Below are 22,215 nucleotides of genomic sequence, written 5' to 3' on the forward strand. Positions count from 1 at the left end.
CGTACGAATTTCATAATCATCGTGCAAATGCTTAGGCACCCGCTGGTGTTTGTGTTTCTGAATATTGTAGTCAGCATAACTCAAGAGCATCTCTATGGATTGTTATTTGGCATGGGGGTAGGTGTTGGGAAGACGAAGGTCGTTGTCAATTTTGGGCCCCCCGGTATGTGACATTGGTACTGCAGCAGAAATTTCACTTTTTGCATCTTTCGACCTGGATGTGCTATGGTCTTGATTATTTGGTGGCAGAGAGCTTGTAATGTGAGGAATTAGTCGTGTATGCATGTTTGGGCCCCCTAGTTTGGTCATGCAATTAGCATGTAGCACGTATTATATAGGACACGGACACCTAGAGGACACTCCGGCACTACCTCAATCGCATATTCATAATACCCCCTTCACAATAGGCGCGATTCGATCGGAAGACTAGTTTACGAACTCTGAATGACATTTTCGTGAGTAAGACGTACGGTGTTCTCACGATCATCTTGCGATTTTTACGGATCGCCGGCAGTTTTCAGGAGTCTTACGACGGTCGCGGTGCAGCGAAACATGTTCTTAACATATGCGACTAGTCGAAGGAAATCTCCAAAATCGCACAGCTCGTTACCGAGTCGCAGATTGTGCGTACAAATCGTGTGTACCTTGCAAGGGTATCGGTCAATAGTCTTGCGTCAATCCAACGATTGAAGACCGATAGGCGAGCAAAGACATAGTTATTAATCATCGAGCGCAAATCGGATGGCGAACGCCCGTCAGTTGGGCAACGTTCGGGCGACGTTCGCCCGACTTCCGTTTGTTTACAAATATTGAGTTTCTGGGAATGTGAGGGTAATTCTAACATTGTGGCCCCTGTGGCAGTATGTAGGCTGGCTTTGTGACACACTTTCTTTTCTTGCGTCATTTCTATTATGCCCGCGCATCCATTCATTGGTTAAAAAGATTCCGACAACAAAATAAGCAACATTTATTGATCTCTTGCCTTTTTTGAGGAACGTTTTGTGTAAACTTGTACGCGTGCAAGAGGTCATGGGAGGTTTATTATCATAGATTTATTCACCGTCGATCTCACGAGCCTCGCGTATATGTGAGGGGGACAGTTTTGAGGCGAAAAATACGCAAGACCATCTTAAGATCTTAAAATCAGCCGACCTTCCTGCGATCGCGAAGAACGTCCGAAGATCGTACATAATGTGAAGGGGGTATAACCCTTCCAGAGGACGACTTTTACAACTGACAGCAGTTTCCCACAGGTCCAACCTGCTGATTAGAAATACTAGCGGCTTCCGTATAGCTGAATATCCTGACCTTTCGATTTCATTGGTTATCCTTGATAGGGGACTATCTTTCGTAAGTATTAACGTCATCTGTGCATAGCAACTAATGATCATGGGCACTACTTTATAGTTACATTAGGATCATGACAGCTTTAAGTTAATGTTTTATTATCTCCATAAAAAAGATAGATATTCTTGTGTGTGTGTGTGTGTGTGTGCGTGTGTGTGTTAGTTTGTGTCTGTTTGTGCTTCCAGTTTTTTTTAGTCGGAATAGCTCAAGAACCTCTGGATATTTTGTCGCTTCAGGTCTATAAAGTTGCTGGGGGGGGGGGTTACGCCACTGCGACCACTCTTGCCCAAAGAGCTATCTACCACTCAGAATCAAGGCCATAGCACTTCCTAAAATTGGCTAAAACGAGTTCTGCGGAAGAGAGCTGTCAGGCGTTTTCCCTGACCTCTACCCCCATACTAAGTATCATAAAGATCCATCTTCTCAAGTTATGCTGTCCACAGACACACATAGACGCACAAACGACCTTCTTGGCTACGGTAATATGCAGTGGTCCATGATGACAGTCATCCATGGAGGTAATGAACAGATTTCGTTGTGTGTGTGTTTTTCCTGACAGTATGAGACGTTCCCCGGTGTGTCGGAGTAAATCTAGTCACCCTTCATCCCATGGCTCTACTTTAAAGCCGTGACAGGTGCAGAACAACAATGTACTTAGCGATAAATGGGTACGGAGGGCTCCACGTACACAAGCAGTAATCCAATCCGCAAAATTGAAATTGGTCTCCAAGGTACGTTGATATTCTCAGCACGCGTTGCACAGTAACTAGATCCGCGGGCTTAGGGAAGAAAACCTCGCTCAAAGGTTAAACGATTATTACGTGTTCGGGGTGCTACGATGTATGAATTTTCTGATCTTGTGGTTCTTTTGCATGCTTTGGGGGAATCAAACTGTACATAAAAGACATTTACCTAAAACCTAGAAAAACCACATGGAAAGACTGCACAAAATACTTTTTTCTAGAAAACCCATGGAAAGACTTCATAAAAGACATTTTCCTAGAAAACTAGAAAACCTATGAAAAGACTGCATAAAAGACATTTTGCTAGAAAACTACAGATCGTGTACCCAGGCCAAGACTAGTATACTCATTTTCCTAGAAAACTAGAGAACCCAGACCGAGACTAATGTACTGTAAACACGATCCAAATTTAAAGGGGAAAATCCAATTTGTTCCCTTTTTTCGTCTCGAATTTTCAAACCTCAAGGTACCCAAATGTTGAAAGTGAAGCTGCTGAGTATGCTATTATAAAGTGCCATCAGCGTGGCTAAAAGCCGCCGATGGTCATCAGCGCGGCTAAAATCCGCCGGTCACAGGTCGGTTAAAAGCCGCCGGTGCCTTCAGTGCGGCTAAAATCCGCCCGACATAGCGCGGTTAAAAGCCACCGGTGCCTTCAGCGCGGCTAAAAGCCGCCGGTGCCTTCAGCGCGGTTAATTAAATAAAAGCCGCCGGTGCCTTCAGCGCGGTTAAAAGCCGCCGGTGCCTTCAGCGCGGCTAAAAGCCGCCGGTGCCTTCAGCGCGGTTAAAAGCCGCCGGTGCCTTCAGCGCGGTTAAAAGCTACCGGTGCCTTCAGCGCGGCTAAAGGCCGCCGCTGCCTTCAGCGCGCCGTCGGTCGCAGCTAGCGCGGCTAAAAGACGCCAGCTGCAGCGCGGCTAAAAGCCGCCAGCTGCAGCGCGGTTAAAAGCCGCCGTATCACAGCGCAGCGCGGCCAACAGCCTTATAACGTCGTCGCGGCTAAAAGCCTCGTGCCACCAGAACGGCTAAACGTTAATAACGGCCCTGTTCCTAGGAGCGATTCTCTATAAAAGAATGAGATGATTCAATAACGTGTTCTCACAAAATTCAGCGGTCCTATCAAAGTTTTTAGTTTTGTATTCAACTGATATGCTACAATGAATGTCAACATTGACAGTATTGCTATTAATTACGACATTAATAGCATCATGAAAAGCGTCACACTACACTGAAGAAGTCAATGTTGTACTTTCTTGGACACTGGACACGCGTATGTAGAAAGTTATATTTCCCGCAAGGAGATTTAGACATCCAAATAGAAATGCAATTTTGGAAAACCTTCCTCCTGAGAACCGGATGTAGGTCTTTCCTAATTGTGTTACCCCACATTTTGACAACACAGGTGTACTTGAAAAAAGACATAGGAATATCATTATTACCACACACCATAGTCTTGTTTCAGTCTGTTACGTCAAGCAACCGAATTATTTTATGCTCCAATCACCAATCCAGGCAAGACATTTCGTAGTGGAATAAGTACATCATTAAATCCCATGGCCTGTTTCATGGCGTTCCAGGCCCTCTCTATCTCTGCTACTAGCCTCTACCAGGCTCCGCGGATCGGTGACCTAATTGTAGAAAGTGGACAAATAGAGTCTATAGTACACTAGGGGAGTCAGCCGGCCAGTGGAGTACGTGTCTTATCTTGTGACAGATGTACAGCGACGATCTCCTCATACTTGGCAGTGTATTCTTCGAGAGGCTTGTTCTCAATCGACTCCCTCACATACACCCCGTCGTTGTTTGGCACGGAGTTTCAGGCGCTGTTTGTCCTGGTAGGTGGTGATGACCTTCACAAACTAGGGTACCATCTCTTGACCATCGTTGGACCCTGCCGGGACGACCGCGAAGTCGTCTGTCTTGTACAAGGGGTCCTGTAAACAAAGTGTTAAAGGGCTATTAGGAAGATGGAATGGCATTTGTGTCATGTGTTGGGCGACAGTCAAGAATAGAACATCTCTACAAAATAGATAGGAAATTCATGTGATTGAAAAAAAAATGTTGGATGTATTTGGTCTCTTCAGGTGATCAATCAGCGTGTAACAGATATGAACCACTATTCTCTTAGGAAAGGTTGGGTCCTAGTGATTAGTAGTGGCAGGAAATCTCGGCCATTATAAATCCCAGCTAACCAACCTCTGCTTTGAGAATATGTACCGCCTATTTTTTGTGGTAGCGTGTCTGTTGTGGTTGGTAACAAGCGTTTTAGGAATTGCCGACAGGGTCGGAAGGAGGTGTTGATTGATAGGTTGGAGAAACAGCCACTCTACTATACTAATACGTCCCCGAATGGTCGGTGTCTTTTTCTTGACATTTCAAGTTATACTTAGGTTTAAAGCTGATTTTACAATTTAGCACCTCCTGATGCACGCAGTTATAATGGGTTAGTATGCTAAAGGTCGCTACACTTTCGGCCGATACCATGTCACCGACCGGTCTGTGGCGTATCCGTCTAACTAAAGCGTATTGTATGTAATCTTAACTTTTCGCGGGACGACAAGGCTTTTTATAAAGTCTTTAAATGTCCATTAGCGTCTTGAATTCACACAGAAAGGGACACACGTCTCGGCGTGTGTAACGGCCATTAACAGCAGATTATCACCTAATTAAATTGATTGTAAAGTATGTGTGGATTAACATCCAGATGGCCGGTCCTGTCCCCGTTGTGTGGGGCACTGTAAACCCTTCAAATTGGTCTGTTGTATCAAAAGCTCCTTGGTTGTATAGATGATATTTTTCGGGATACAAATTAAACCTACTTTTGGCTAATTTACCTCATCTGTCTTTTCTTCTTCTTATCCCGACTATTGTTTACGAGAAAGTGTGACGGACGTCGGCTATGCAAGGACAATCATACAAAACGTTGTACATCACACACATAGGAGATACAAAAAGTTTGAAGACTATCCCATCTTGGGATACAGACGTTGAAAGTAGGTCAAAGTAAAATCATGGTAGCACCGAACCTTTTGTATGACTAACATTCTGAGAGTCGAGACTCATAGGATACAGAGTTTTGGGCACTTTTTAAGGAACACTATGCTATCTAGAGAGACTATTTTATACATGGACGGATTACTACAGAATGACCCACATATAATAAAGAAACGCGTTGGCTGGCAGTTTTGCTGAGGCTTTGTGCGCTCAAATTTCGTCTACTTAAAGTAATCATGAAATGTCAAAGTATCATATTGATAACAGGAACAACCGGTACCTGTTCCTCCTGTCAGTATCCCACCCCACCTCCCCTGTGCACAAGTGGAAGGATCATCAGGGATATATTCAAGATTCGATCGCTGCAATTCTCGTCCTGCGTGCAGCCTTCAACTCATTGTAAATTTGACAACACAAACTTGTTTCAAGAATAACTATCTATTCTCTAAGGAATCATGCTCTTGGAATGTACCCGCGATAGTACATGCAATAGGTATGCACCTTGCACGGCAGCAAAAAGATGTTAGCAAATTGAGTTGGGAAAATGCAGTTTATTTATTGTAAGTTATTTTAATCTATCAGTTCTGTTTCCGTTTTTGTTTAAAAAGATTTTCTGTTATATATGGTTTTATATGGCAATGGCATTCTGGAACTGGAGTGTTTGCCTGTGTGTGTGTGTGTGGAGACAGGGCCTGTATAGGCTCAGATATTGTGTTCAGAAACTTGCGGTGTTTTACCACAACAGGAACACCTGAAACACGTGCTTATCATTTCCAAAGCTCAATGTACGTTTCAACCGAAAGGTTTATAGGGTTTTATATAGTTGGACACCGTTTGCCCTTGGATAATGACTCCCCCCTCCATTATCTGCTTGGACATAACGAAAGCACTGGCGATTAGTTCCTGTGACACCGGCCCCCCGCTCCCGCTGAGATGTAGACATGCATCACTGCATTTGCCCCGGGTTTGAGGATAGGGTCACATTACCGCTCGCCCTCCAAACCTTTTGTTGTTACTCAACTACGGTTGTCAAAGAGAGTGGGAACAAGGACAGTGGGACAGTGGGGAAAGCGGTATACGATAAGAAAGTCACATTTTTTTCGCAACAATCTCTACTTGGAGATTGAGAGTGATACATTGGCTCTACCCTGGGAGCCAGACAGGACCGGGTAGCTAGCGAGGTTTGTTAGCAAGTTTTGTTCGGGGAGCCAAGGCAGTCAGCCCGACAATCTCACATTAGCACTCCGGGGGAGTTTAAGCCCGAAGGAGTTATCGCTGAAGGGTAGGTCCTAGCTGCCCGATCCCGGATGGCCTCCGGGGTACATTGGCTCTATTGAAAAACAATGACTTACATGTAACTCGTGTGACAAGGTGAATTTTGCTGCAGACGAAAGCAGCTACTCTCCATGTAGATGTTGTTGGAGGAAACGTGTGACTTTCTTATCTAGTTATTATATGCCGCGTTTTTTGTTCGCATTCCTTCAGTTTTCCCCGATGGCCGACAACATCTGCTCGGCTGATTTACGGTTTGCAAAATTGTCATCATTATCTGTCGACGACGGGGTTATACCGCCCCTCACGGGGTGACATACCCTTCTGTAAGCTGAACACAAGAAGTGGACTACCGTTCGGGTGAATAATGGTACGGTAGGATAAAACCCGGGCCTTTAGGTCCTAAACTAAATAAACATGCTGTCGATTATGCCACACGATCCTATGCAAAAGATATTTATAAAATGAATAATATCACAGTATGTCCCCTGAGACACTACTGTCTACTATTTTGTTACATGTTATAGCTAATTACGTTAGCTAATTGCTTTATGTTTTGTAAAGTTTTCTTCATGTTCACTGACACGCCTAAAGGCACGTCAAAAACACGCCGAACCTCTGCTCGGAGAATACCTAACCTATCAACACCAACCGTTTCGACGGATCATTGATGTCGGTGGGAATGCAAGCCGAAACACATACCATATGTAGATCGTAATCTTCACCAGCTTGAGACAGGAATACAGGAGGCTGATCACAACGTTACCGACCATCCCACATGCTCGGCCTTGCATTGACTCTAACTGAGTCTAAGCAGATGTAAGAATCCGTCAAATTATAACTTATTGGTGTTTAAGTCACGTTACGTTGTTTTTTAATCTTGTTTTGTTTTTGGCTTCTGATGTAGAAGAAGACGAATCGTTAAGATACAAGAGTACGAAATTGATTTTGAGCTAGATTTTGCGAACGGCGAAAGTATTTAAAGCACAAAGAGGATATGCTGTAGCGGGATCAAGAACTCCACGAAATCATCTTTCGGAAGTGACGTAAAACGGGGGTCCCGTGTTCGAGGAGATACTCTCAAAGCAGAGGTTAATAGGCTCCAGCTGTTTTTTTAAACGTTTTTTAGTCGTTTTTATCGGGCTTTCTATTTTGTATTGTATCTCGCATTGTCAAATCCTAACTTAGGTTTTGACAGTAGAGTTTTGACAGTACAAGATACAATAAAAAATAGAAAGTTTGAGCCGGAACAGCCGGAGCCCTAACCTCTGTTTGAAGATTAAGAGGAGGCGCCTCGAGCACGTATCAGCCTCATTACTCACACTTTGCGAACCTACTGGCTGCAAGTAATACACCAGATTAATTATGGGCCAGAATGCTTACATCTGCTTGGACTGATTTGCTGATGTAAGGATGCCCCATTGGCAAAGTTTATCATCTGTTTTTACAAGACTCAGCTCCATTTTTAATTAAAGGGTTGACAACGCTTTGGAGAGGGAGAAAGCAGACAAATTAAAACAACTCCGAGAGATCCGAGTCCTTACATATGTTACATACTGGCCGAGCAGATGTGGTGGGAGAGGCTCAGAGGAAACCACGTACACGGTGTGTTGAATGATATTTCCCTCCCAGGCTAGACACTCCTACACATACATACATCCTTGTACTTGGAGATTACAGTTGGCTGGGTGAGCTCGCCCACTGAAAGATTCTACCCCGCCAGGCTAATATGCTATTTCGTATCCATTCATTTACTAGGAAAGCTACTCTCCAAGCAGAAGTTGAGTCGCGTGGATATAGTAGTATTTTTTTCCGACTACTATATCTACGCGACTCAACCTCTGCTTGGAGAGTATAGGGAAGCTACTTCACTGGGCCCAGCAAATATAGTAACCCAGCATCCAGTATACTGCAAAGCTTTATGATAGATATCCTGGAAGCCAGATTGTTTTCAGGGCCAACACTGACAAACTCCTGTTTTCTATTGACCGACATGTCACAAAGGAAATTCTACAACAGCCGCCCTGGGTGTCCTAGGTTACGCCTTGAGTTACGGAACCGCCTGGGGTTCAGTGATAACTGTCCAAGTAGAGTTTTGTGTAGAAGATTGTGTTTTCTGGTGGGGAGACTCCGAGTGTGGACATATATATCCCGCCTGTCGGGGTGTAAACAGGGTCAGCTGGGGGTTTTAAAATTACATGGGAGATCGGCTTCTACCATGCCAGTAAACAAACATAGGCACCAATAAAGATCAACAAACAGTATACGAGTTTCACGACTTCCAGACTGTTACAAGCCAGCTCCCCGGCTTCGGGGCCGTAGAAGGACAAGCCGCTTATGGTCGGCTGGTTAATTTCCAAGCAGATCCTATGGTGCCATAAGATAGTAATATGTAGTTTAATATATACATTTGGGGAAACTGGTGTGGTGAGGGGTAAATATTATATCCTTGTTCCCTGTATATCAAATCCACAAGGTACGAATTAGGTTTCGGCGTTTGTGTGTTTGTGTGTGTGTTTTTCATGCCTTTTGGGGTTCCTGTTCGAGACTCGGGAACTATATTACGGCTGGATACCAGGCTAATAATTCCAGGTTACAAAAACATAATAATTAAACACTCCTAGTAACTCATAAACAATATCGACATTAATACACCATGACTATAACCCTACTAACCTTTGATAAGAGAGCCAGTAGCGTTCCATGTGGAGACATCCGGTGACCGCCCTATGTTCGAGACATCCATGATGCACGCGGGTTTCCACGCGATTATCGTGTCCAGCGAAACTTCCGACCGCGCGCGACGACTGGATTCTCTACACTGTCCGCGGATTTGGAACATATATCCGATGACGCTGATGTACCATCCAAAAACAAGTTGACGAATGGCACAAGTCTATGTGAAGGAAAAGTCTGTAGACAGCATAAGATTAAAGTTGAAGACGTGAGCTAAGTGCGCTGACCAGAACGGGTGAATGTGCTAATTAGAAACAGATACGGCCTGACAAGGGTCGTTCTTCCCCACCAGGACAGATTCTGTTCCGCACCCTTGTGTAACATGGTAGATTGGGCCACAGCAAGTAAATTGTATGGATGACATCGAGCAGAAAAGTCAGATAGGGCTATAGGGAAAAATTGTGTGATGGGGCGACATTACAAAATAGACACCATAAACGTTGTAACAAGAACTAAATGGACAAAACATGGTATCACAGCCAACAAGGCATTCATTTCTGTATACAAGACGGGATTGAACTGTTGTAGTAAAAGTGACACTAGTGTGGTAGACTGACAACTACACTCATAGCTTCGTATTAATTGGTGCCACTTTTACGAGTCGACTATCAAACTTGTTTAACTTCTACAACTACAGCCGTGGCATGGGTACGTCGCAATTGTCACTACTACTTAAGTAGAATCATTAGACTACAAAACGACACAACATACGTGCTCATTTTGTTAATTTTTTTTTGCCATATTGACCGTCTCCAAAGAAGAAAAACAAAACTTTTCTGAAATCAGGCGAAAATGAGCGCGTGGATGTCATCCATAAAATTTACTTGCTGTGGCCTTATCTTGTGAAAGAAGGGCTGAGCCCCGTAGAGACTCACAGTGAGCACTAGAGACGGGTCGTGTTCCCGAGATGCCGCCACAACTGTGTCAACTGTGTTTGGACTATTTTAACTCCTCAGAGTCGGATAATGACCAGGAAACGCGCTGAAGTTTGGGCACTGGGTGTCCAACCTGTCAGTGGCTTTTCAAGAATTTCCAGAACCGTAAGGTAGGTTTACATGCTTGTTTGTTTTGAACATTCATATGTCACAAGGAAAATTACCCACGTTGCTATACATGTAGGTTTGGGTATTAGGAAAACATATCCCATACATCAGATTTTCAGATGACTGGCGAGAGTAACAGATATCTCTACGCGGTGAATTGTATCAAGACCGGAGAGGCCTGGTGACATTTCTCTGTGACCGCCCAGTATAATTTTTTTTCGGTCCACAGATTAACAACGAGAGCCTTTTTGGAATCCATGTACAAATTCCCGTTCTCGGAGTAACGCCACCGAAAGTTGTCAAACCAAGTTTCTTAAGATACATTATATTATGGCATTCATCCCATGTTTATTAGACGATAGACGCTTGAAAAACTCAAGACCAGGAAACAAAAACAAGAAACTAGAATATGCCGGGTTCTGAAGTGGATGCAGGGTCGGACATATGGTTTGGTCGTTACATGTTTAATGGCGTGATCAGTCTCTTGTTTCCCAAGACTGGTGTAGATAACGATCTATGGTATGTGTTATGGCTTGCACTCGGACCGCCATCGTTGACCCAGAGAATTGTAACAGTGGGATTCAAGTACTCTTCAACTTTCAAGTTCAAGCAGAGGTTAGGCTGCGGCTGTGTTTTTTCGGGCTTTCTATTTTGTATTTTATTTTGCCTAGGCTTTGACACGACTTTGACACAGCAAAATAAGATACAAAATAGAAAGCCCGATAAAAACGACTAAAAAACGTTAAAAAACAGCCACAGCCTAACCTCTGCTTGGAGAGTAGGGTTCAAGCACCGCCAACCGACTTTGCCTAACGCCTGTCATGCTTTTGGCCGAATCGGTTGGGTGCTTGGTTTTGGGAGCTTGGCTGGCCGGATCCGGCGTAGCCTGGTTACCAAACCCCAGCCTGATCTCAGGTATCTATCGTTCCAACACGAAAGATATTTAAGGTTGGGGTATGGTTTCCAGGCTAGATCCTTCGTAGGGATTCGAATTTCGGGAGCGACCTTGGAGTAGAAACATTCCGACCTCCGCGGTGCAGTTAGGCAGACACATTATCCCTAATTCCAAGTAGAAACATCTGATTAGGACTGGACCGTCACCCCCAGTGGACTATCTTCTTTTGTGTAGGTGAATAACTTAATGGACACCAAGGAGAAGTTTGTTTTAACTATGATTTCAATTTAGTGTATATTTCATTTCCTGTGCTGCTAAACAACACAAACCTGAGCGCGAGCGATAAACGTCTTACAACTACAAGCAACTATTCTCCAAGCAGAGGTTGGGTAGCGGGGATCAGTATTGGCCAGAATTTTAACTTGCTTGGACCCCCCACTGGCCGATGAAAATCCAGGCCACTGTCAATGTAGACACACGACGTATTCCATGTAATAATGTCGAATCACTGTATTTAGTCCACATGGGCATGAACATGCAAATAATGATCTCTGTCACTATCCCCGCTACCGAACCTCTGCTTGGAGACAAGCGACCTTTTCCTCAAATCCGGGACAAATGCAGTGGTGCATGTCTCCATCCCAGCAGGACATGGAGGCCGGGTCACAGGGGCAAATCAGCCTTCTTCACGGCTTCTTTGCGCGTGTTTCTTGGGGAGGTAACACGATCTTTTGACATACTAGTAATACCTACCCGACATAAGACTCTACTAAGGCCATGTTGATTTGATTATATGGATGACATCCTCTGGGAACTCCAAAACTGATGCGAGCGAGCGAATAAAAAAAAAAGTTTGGCCCCACCAAAAAAGTTGCCTTCAGTATGAAATCAAAGTGGCCAGGAAGGTTGAACATAGGCCTAAACACACATAGTATGGTATACCAGCAATTAGGTGTAGGGACCAGTACATCATACGGGTGCAAGACATTTTTTTTTTCTTCTTGGACCAATCTGAAAAAACAGACCTGAAAAAAAAAACAACAGAGGAACAGGTTTCGCCAATTACAAAATGGACACGCTATGTCGGCAGCCATTTTGGTCTTACCGGGGGGCCAAGAAGACAACAAGAGCGAAGTCAAGTAGAGTTTATAGTCAATTGTACCAAGTTTCTATGTCAAAGGTACAGAGACAGTTAGCCTTTATTACATGGAGATGGGATTTTAAAATGCAGTGGGAGTCCAATAATCCACCAAACAGATTCCTTTGAAGCAAAATTGACCAATTACCATTGTATCGAGTATTGCCAGTTCTCATGTTTCCACAGACAATCAGGTCCAGGTTCAGGTCCGGACCTGGAAATGATCCTCTGGACCTGAATTCTCTGTACTGGTACCTCCCCCAACCAACAATAGATTTTTTTTCTTTCTGTCCTTTCACATCTTATTCTTTGACTTTAGATTCATTTTGGCATTCTATGGCATTAGTTGTCTGTTTACTGATACTTTTTTTCAATCTACGGAATATTTGTGCTCATTTTACAGCTGTTTTGCACAATTTATTGTGTGGTCGAAAACTTTTTTTTTTTTTGGAAATGGCCGAAAATTGGTGCGAGCGCGGATGTCATCCATATAATCAAAGCAACATGGCCTAAGACAAGATATATAGCAAATCAAGGCTCCCTCCCCTTTAAATATAACAATAGAGGGCAAAGGCGTAGAAAAGCTGTGAAGGAGGTAAGACGTCGCCAGTGATTTCACTCATTGGAGATAGCGCCCCCTCCCCTCAACAATAAAGGCCAAAGGCGTAGAAAGGCTGTGAAGGAGGTAAGAAGTCGTCAGTGATTTCACTCCTTGGAGATGGTAACCTCCTTATGAGCGATATTTCGGGAGTGGGGGGCCGGTGTCACACTCACCGGAAGTACTCGCATGTGCTTTCGGAATGTCCAAGCAGATACATGGGAGGAAAAGTCATTATCCAAGGGCTAAACTAACCCCTACATTAAATATTTTCGTTTGAAACATACCGTTAACTTTGGAAATGATAAGCACGTGTTTCACGTGTTCCCTGACAGGCTGTTGTGGTAAAGCACCCGACGTTTCTGAACACAATATCAGGCTATACGGGTCCTGTCTCCACACACACAAACAAACACTCCAGTTCCAGAATTCCATCGCCATATAAATGAATAAAACCATATATGACAGAAGGTCATTTTGTCGTATTCTGTCCATGTATAAAGTAGTCTTACTAGATAGCAGAGTGTTCCTTGAACCTTGAACTCTACTCTTGAAATGTGCCAAAATCTCTGTATCCCAAGAGTCTCTACTCTTCAAACTTTCTGTGTACCTTCCTTCATATCTGATCGATAGTCACTCAACTGCTTCCGTTAGCTGAGACTCCACCATTAGCAAGAAATTGTGGCCGATGTCAGTCATATTTATAAGCAGGTTCGGCGCTGCTATTTTACTTTGACCTAATTTCAACGTCACTCAAGATGGGATGGTCTTCAAACAAATCTCCTTATGTGTGTGATAGTCACTTAACTGCTTCGTAAATGTTATCCCGACTATCGTTATCGAGAAAGTGGCATATTACATTTAGAAGCGTGTCTGTATGGGAGTACTTGGATTTATAAGCTACCACAGATACATTTGAAGCGTTTACAGTAATCTCCAAGTAGATACTACGGTAGCGTAAGATAGTATCAAAAGCTGCCAGAGGAGTAAAGCCGGCTCAGGAGTGTGCTTTGTTGCCGGGCAAATGGATACATTTTGGCTGACTACGCTCCTTGGCCAGTTTGGTACTATCTTATGCCATAGTAGGATCTGCTTTGAGATTAGGTTTACAGTACCGCACACTACGGGCACTGGACCGGCCATCAGGATGTTGATCCCAGACAATCAATTAATTAGGTGATAATCAGCTGTTAATGGTTTCTGTGCGATTTCAAGATGCCGGTAGACATTTGAAGCCTTTTAGAAAAGCCTTGTCAGCCCACAAAAAGTTAAGATTACAATACGCTTAAATTCTAATATGCCTTAATATGCCTTAGACCGGTCGGTGGCATGTCATAGGTCGTTGCCAATAGCAACAAACGATGAACGAAAAAAAAAAAACACCGTCAGTACCCACTGGGGTAGGCAACTTGTCATGTTTTCCCATCGTCTTATGTGCTGTACTTGGAGCTCCCTGCTTGGAAATTGGTTGATTGACAGTGATGCAGGTAACGCTACTATCATGTTATTAGATCCGACATGATCGACATGTTTTTAATTTATATTAGGCAAGCCTTGTGACCCTACATGTAAATGTAGTGAGCTTTAGCATACTAACGCTTTATACCTGCGTAGATCAGGTGCTAAAATGTAAACTCAGCTTTAAAACGTTTTAGGAAAAGCGTCAGGAAAAAGGCACCAACCATTCGGGGATGTATTAGTATAGTAGAGTAGCTGTTTCTCCAACCTATCAAGTGACTCACTCAAGACCCCCTCCCGTCTTGTCGGCAATTCCTAAAACGCTTGTTAGTTAATGTTACCAACCACAACTTTCACACAACAGACACGCTACTACGAAAAAGTAGGTGGTACATATTCTCCAAGCAGAGGTTGGGTAGCAGGGATTTGAAGTGGCCGAGATTTTAATGGGGAGCCAAGAAGTAAAAAATTCCAGCCACTACTCAGTGACTCAACCTGAAGAGACCAAATACATCCAACATTTTTTTTCAATCACATGAATTTCCTATCTATTTTGTAGACATGTTTTATTCTTCACTGTCGCCCAACATATGACACAAATGCCATTCCACCTTCCTAATAGCCCTTTAACACTTTGTTTACAGGACCCCTTGTACAAGACAGACGACTTCGCGGTCGTCCCGGCAGGGTCCAACGATGGTCAAGAGATGGTACCCTAGTTTGTGAAGGTCATCACCACCTACCAGGACAAACAGCGCCTGAAACTCCGTGCCAAACAACGACGGGGTGTATGTGAGGGAGTCGATTGAGAACAAGCCTCTCGAAGAATACACTGCCAAGTATGAGGAGATCGTCGCTGTACATCTGTCACAAGATAAGACACGTACTCCACTGGCCGGCTGACTCCCCTAATGTACTATAGACTCTATTTGTCCACTTTCTACAATTAGGTCACCGATCCGCGGAGCCTGGTAGAGGCTAGTAGCAGAGATAGAGAGGGCCTGGAACGCCATGAAACAGGCCATGGGATTTAATGATGTACTTATTCCACTACGAAATGTCTTGCCTGGATTGGTGATTGGAGCATAAAATAATTCGGTTGCTTGACGTAACAGACTGAAACAAGACTATGGTGTGTGGTAATAATGATATTCCTATGTCTTTTTTCAAGTACACCTGTGTTGTCAAAATGTGGGGTAACACAATTAGGAAAGACCTACATCCGGTTCTCAGGAGGAAGGTTTTCCAAAATTGCATTTCTATTTGGATGTCTAAATCTCCTTGCGGGAAATATAACTTTCTACATACGCGTGTCCAGTGTCCAAGAAAGTACAACATTGACTTCTTCAGTGTAGTGTGACGCTTTTCATGATGCTATTAATGTAGTGTAATAGCAATACTGTCAATGTTGACATTCATTGTAGCATATCAGTTGAATACAAAACTAAAAACTTTGATAGGACCGCTGAATTTTGTGAGAACACGTTATTGAATCATCTCATTCTTTTATAGAGAATCGCTCCTAGGAACAGGGCCGTTATTAACGTTTAGCCGTTCTGGTGGCACGAGGCTTTTAGCCGCGACGACGTTATAAGGCTGTTGGCCGCGCTGCGCTGTGATACGGCGGCTTTTAACCGCGCTGCAGCTGGCGGCTTTTAGCCGCGCTAGCTGCGACCGACGGCGCGCTGAAGGCACCGGCGGCTTTTAGCCGCGCTGAAGGCAATGGTAGCTTTTAACCGCGCTGAAGGCACCGGCGGCTTTTAACCGCGCTGAAGGCACCGGCGGCTTTTAACCGCGCTGAAGGCACCGGCGGCTTTTAACCGCGCTGAAGGCACCGGCGGCTTTTAGCCGCGCTGAAGGCACCAGCGGCTTTTAACCGCGCTGAAGGCACCGGCGGCTTTTAGCCGCGCTGTGACCGGCGGTTTTAACCGCGCTGAAGGCACCGGCGGCTTTTAACCGCGCTGAAGGCACCGGCGGCTTTTAGCCGCGCTGAAGGCACCAGCGGCTTTTAACCGCGCTGAAGGCACCGGCGGTTTTAACCGCGCTGTGTCGGGCGGCTTTTAGCCGCGCTAAAGGCACCGGCGGCTTTTAACCGACCTGTGACCGGCGGATTTTAGCCGCGCTGATGACCATCGGCGGCTTTTAGCCGCGCTGATGGCGCTTTTTATAGCATACTCAGCAGCTTCACTTTCAACATTTGGGTATCTTGAGGTTTGAAAATTCGAGACGAAAAAAGGGAACAAATTGGATTTTCCCCTTTAAATTTGGATCGTGTTTGTATAAAACACATTTTGCTAGAAACAAGGGCTGTATAAAAGACATTTTCCAAGAAACCCAGGCCCCCGGACAGCTCTAACTTCTGAAACATCTTACACCTCTGGATGATGGAGAACCTGAAGGCCGTGCCTGGGCTTGTTTGATAAAGCGGTGACGTTCCGGGCAGTAAGGAGAGCTGCCCAATTTTCTGGTGCGATGGCCTTTCCGTCATCCCGTCTGTCCGTACCAAGCGTGACTGCAATAACAGGGCAGCACGTATCTTAAAGTTTGCAGATAGGGGCGGGTACTGGTACAGAAAATTTAGGTATAGGTACGGTTCACGTCGAGAGGATTAGGTCCTGCTCCGGACCTGAACCTGGACTAAATTGCTTGTGTAAACTTGTGAATGGGCAATACTTAAAACAATGGTCCAATGTCCTACAAAGGAATCAGTTTTGCGGAGTATCCGACTCCAATTGGCGTTTTAGAATTCTGTCTTCATGTATTCTGTAAGTTTGACTGTAGAAACTTGGTAGAAATGACTCTACTCTACTTCGATCTTCTTGTCATAATCTTGAACGGGTAAGTGCCAAAACGTGTATACATATAAAACCCCTGCCGATATAATGTGGTCATCATCCTATCCATTGGGACAAACATCCGGTCCCCTATTTGCATGTCTTACCGACATTCCTGGAATAAGAGTCCAGGTGCACGCACACACACACACACACACACACACACACACACACACGCGCGCGCACACACACACACACACACACTTGTTGGTAAGTGCGTCATTTTGTGTACTAATTTCAAATTGTAACACAGTGTCGATTACCGTCACAGATGAACTTACATATGTACATTTGAGTATATATGCAAGTGTGAAACCGAAGTTTAGTAACTTGACATCGACCTAAAAGTTACATTGTTTATTGATGTGCTTAACACCCTTTATCTGCAATGTCATTCGGTCTTCTTGTAGTAAATGGTAGTATGATACAGCCTGATATATCAATTGATAATTTCGAACGTAAATCACAGAATTTGGACAAGATGGCGGTCCTGAATAACGATCACATTTTCATGATGGGTTTTCAGCATTGATCTTTAGCGTGCTGATTTCCCTCGATACATGAAGGAAACTTGGAACTCGATATTTTCAGAGTAGAAGAATGGAAGGTCTTTACTCACTCCAGTCCACATTTATCTTAATAGGAAATATGGCGAAATCATCAGTTTGAATCACGTTCTGGTCAATATTCGGCTAATTTTCTTCAGGTCAAATCTCACTTGGGATCTCGCGAGAAATGAACGTGATCATATGGTCTGATCACATGTCTCGAGATCCCTGGCAAACCGCCCCGAGAAAATTTTAAGGTATGAAATTGTTCCCTCAGTAAAGAGGATGCCCGGACGATGACTAGAAAGATTATCAGCCTTGCTGTACATAGCTCTCGAGGGAATTTAAAGTCCACTTTCGGACGTACAATAGACGGAAAAAACAAATTAGTTATGAGCGTTCTTTTGACGAGCCCATTCAAAATTTTGATTGCATTGTATTGTGTGATGGTGAGGTCATCTAGGAGGAAATAAAAAATCCGAGTCTCTGTTCCCTTTTGTTTTCCTTCACTCTCGAAAAACAAAATACAATTTCAACTGTAATAATTCGGTATATTTCATACAGTCCATTGTTGCACTTTGTTTCATGGACTTCGGGAGTTCACAAATTGAGAACCATTTCGCAGGTGCGCCAACTGTTTGATCGATGGTAGATTAAACGTAAAGCCAATCAGACGAAAAACAAAACAGTTGGCTTTCAAATGACTTGGCGTGGGTTCAAAAGACATGCGATTGGATCATACAGTACCTGGATTGATTAGGGTTGGTGCAATGATACTCCTGTGGGGCATGGATGTGTGATGAAGCCACATCGACCCCTTAAGCTTATGGCTAAGCCCTGCTGGTGAAACATTTTATAGGAGTTTGGGGTATCAGGACAACTCGGTACCTGGACAAGCCGACCCCTGGCCAATAGAGACAATTCTACACAACATTACCAGTTGTTTCTATTTATCCTTTGATGTATGGTAAAATAATATCGCAGTAAGAATGTCAGCAAGTGTCACTGACTTTCATCTCTCATTTTCATTTCACATATAATGCCACCGGATTGATAAAATCACCATTCTTCCTCAAATACTTGTCTTGGTGCCGACTTGCCCCAGGCTAGGGGCAAACTTGTCGACCCGTCCTTGTGCCGACTTGTGAGAATTCGATGTTTGCACTCACGTGACTATGACGTCACTATATCCCGCCATGTTGGAGGGTTATACACGCAAATTGCTTGTATATGCGAATATGCAATTTTAATTACAGTCATATAATCATGGCATACAGTACTTATCATATAAAGTTGTCTTTATAAAGGAAAAGATGTGGCTAAATCCGACTCTTTGAGGTTTAACCAACTAACATGGCGGCTGTGGTGTAATATTCAAACGCTTTATACAAATGAAGCACTATGTGATGATCCCAAAGTCATCACTGCACTAACCCTTACTCGTAAGATTAATCAGAGTAGAAGTAATAGGTCTTAATCTGCTTACACGAAATCTAGGCATGATTCTATTAGTATGCACTTGAATAATTCAGCAAGTCGAATCCCCTGAATCTTGAGTATCTAGCTTGCCGTCGGCGGTGTTATGTAGGTCATCAATTGACTTTCGTTTTTTATTCTATTGATTCAAATTCAGCGTCCTAGTGGTAATATGTGACCCAGTGGTTTAGTATCTAGAGAAATCCACCTTTAATCTTTCTTGAATATCAATGCTGTCTTGTTTATCGGCGTCAACATATACATACATAAATACATACCCAAAATAAGAAATACATACCCAAAATAAGGAATACAAAGAGGTATTGAACAGAATTCAAAGGTGAAGAAATTCTAATGATTTTGAAATAGCTAGCCTATCAATATCTCTCAGCGTGTATGTTTAAAACCTTTAAAAACATGGAATTACACAAAACTGATGTGTTAAACCCAGAGGCAAATTTACCAGTAAAAAGTAATGCTGTGAAACAAACAAACAAATGAAATAAGGCTGTGGAATTTGACAGCATTGAATTGACAGATAAAGCGAAATTTAGGATGTGATATGAACTAATGATAACTGCAATAAGATAAAAATTGTTGAATGATGCTTAAAAGGTGATACCTAATATATACAAGGATCATTGTTCTGATCAAGCGTTATGAATAATAATAACAGTATATGAATCACCATTAATACTATAATACATCAAGCAATACCCGACACTGCCATTTGTTGAATATTCTCCATTCGCGATGAATAATGGTGAAGTGTCTACAGCAAGCGTTCCCTGAAGTGCCGACTACAACACGATTTAGCACGTACTCACCACACGCCAGTTTCCCCCCTGCCGTAGGCAGCGCAGGCGAGGCCCTCCTACAATTGTGGCCGTTGTTGTTATTGTTCGCCGTCACCACGTAACGCTGTATGCTGCTCATGGCACGACTCGGAGCAAGACATCACAATTAAACGACATCTAAGGGGAATGCCTATATAACAACAACCCAGTCTTTGCGGTGTATATCTCTATGCAGGTGCCTAATACTCTGAGGATAGACCGACGGATATGGAAACTGAGGCGTTCAGGAGATAGCTAACAGATCACGGATACCGACCCCGTATTACGCGTAATAATCTCGCCTGAGATCCGGAGGTGACTAAAGTAAGAAGGCACTGCAACACCCCCGTTTGTCGCGTATCCCTCCGCCGTCAAGTCCATCTGATTAGGAATGACTTTATTTATTCTGCGTGTAAAATGTTTATAGCACTTATATGACTTTCAAAGTCTGCATTTATATACTACCAGAAAAGGGCATATCTAGAGTGTAAATTGCTGTGAAATGTGATATTGTGTTAGTGTCTGACGTCACCTTTTATAGTATCCAACAAAAGTAAGCGATAAACGACGAACGAAACATGGTCAAGTGATACAAAAACGTTATGCTACAGTACCATGGTCACACATGGGGCCCAAAAAATTGACCTTGAACTTCTCCAATACTTACTCACATTGATCCATCTAGAGGTTATAGAGTGAGGACCACAAACATGTAAAAACACGCGCGTGCGCGCGCACACACACAAACACACTGTACACACATACATACGCACAAACACGCACACACACATACGCACGCACACACACACTGTACACACATACATGCAAACACATACGCACAAACACACACATACGCATACGCACACACACACAAATACGCGCGCGCGCACACACACACACACATACGCGCGCACACACACACACATGCACACACACACACACATATGCGCACACACACAAACATACAAACGCACACACACACACAGAGTGTGATTGAGGTAATGACCTGGAGCACTTACAACTCATCCTTGTAACGACTTGCGAAGCATGAGTTAAAATTGACGCCTCTCCGGAGCCTTGTTACCGCGAGAAACTTGGCTCACAAGCTTTATGAGCTTTCATTAAAGCCTTCAGCCATGGACAGTGTTTATATCCAACCCTACGGTCAGTAAATCCTGGACAGACGTCTATCGATCGGCAAGGCTGTGGCGCCAATTTGGGAATCCACCCACCCTCTCACCATGTTCCAGAATACGAGATACTGCCTGAGCAATAGCCCATCACAGGAGTCAATACAATTGAATATCATACTTCACTAACATCCCTTCCCCTTTCGATAAACGAGGTGAAAACTTCCTGTTACTTATGACCAATAGATGGCCTCACAATTCCCACGTGCCTAAGGAGATGGGTCTTTTGGGAATATATGTATATAGTCTGCATGTTGAAACAAAGTTCAGCTATCAACTAGATCAACTAACAACACAGACGAAACACACACAACTTGCATAACTACAAAGTTAAACCGTTAGGGGCAAACTAGAAGGCTGGTAACATAAACATTCTCAAGATAATAAAGGGTCGTGTATGAACCGACCAACCAACCAACCAACCAACCAACCAACCAACCAACCAGCCAGCCAGCCAGCCAGCCAGCCAGCCAGCCAGCCGGCCAGCCAGCCAGCCAGCCAACCAACCAACCAACCAACCAACCAACCTGGCAACCAACCTGGCAACCAACCAACCAACCAACCAACCAACCAACCAACCAACCAACCAACCAACCAACCAACCAACCAACCAACCAACCAACCAACCAACCAACCAACCAACCAACCAACCAACCAACCAAACAACCAACCAACCAACCAAACAACCAACCAACCAAACACAACTATACGTTACGCTAAATTAGAGCAGCTCAATAACGAATTACGAAATATTGCAACGGTTGACTACGTCTTTCAAAGAGCTAACAGTCCCCCTACAAAAGGAATAGACTATAAAATAACTTAATGCTTTAATCACAGGCTATGATTGCAATTGGGATAAAGGCAATCAGAGATGGCACAGACCCACAGGTGCACTGACAGATGCACAGACAGACGAATACGCCCCCCAAAAAATTAACACTCCCCGGGGATAGTAACAACTGTTTGATTCCCAAGAGTACTTCCTGACGTTGCCTCCTCTCACCAGAGACCATGTGCAGTGTACAGGCTTACCCTGAGACGCCCTCACTCAGCGGAAACGATATTGGGCCTGCTTAATTAAAGTGCTTCTCAACCTCATCTGTCTCTGGT

The 22,215-nt window shown here is 43.9% G+C and overlaps 1 protein-coding gene and 1 long non-coding RNA gene across 2 annotated transcripts in view; one reads left to right on the forward strand and one right to left on the reverse strand.

Annotated features, from left to right (window-relative positions):
- The window catches only part of LOC118426976 (solute carrier family 35 member F4-like), a 32,363-nt gene extending 12,088 nt beyond the window's left edge, over positions 1 to 20,275 (reverse strand). Inside the window, exon 1 of the mRNA XM_035836609.1 lies at positions 19,904 to 20,275. Within this exon, the coding sequence (XP_035692502.1) occupies positions 19,904 to 20,012 (109 nt within the window). The 5' untranslated portion in view covers positions 20,013 to 20,275. The remainder of the gene's footprint in view (positions 1 to 19,903) is intronic.
- On the forward strand, positions 9,858 to 15,685 carry LOC118427994. The gene is made up of 2 exons (XR_004832602.1): positions 9,858 to 10,131; positions 14,863 to 15,685. It is a non-coding gene; the product is annotated as an uncharacterized LOC118427994 (long non-coding RNA).
- Positions 20,276 to 22,215: the final 1,940 nt, after the last annotated feature.

Source organism: Branchiostoma floridae, chromosome 12 (assembly GCF_000003815.2).
Source record: "Branchiostoma floridae strain S238N-H82 chromosome 12, Bfl_VNyyK, whole genome shotgun sequence".
NCBI lineage: Eukaryota > Metazoa > Chordata > Leptocardii > Amphioxiformes > Branchiostomatidae > Branchiostoma > Branchiostoma floridae.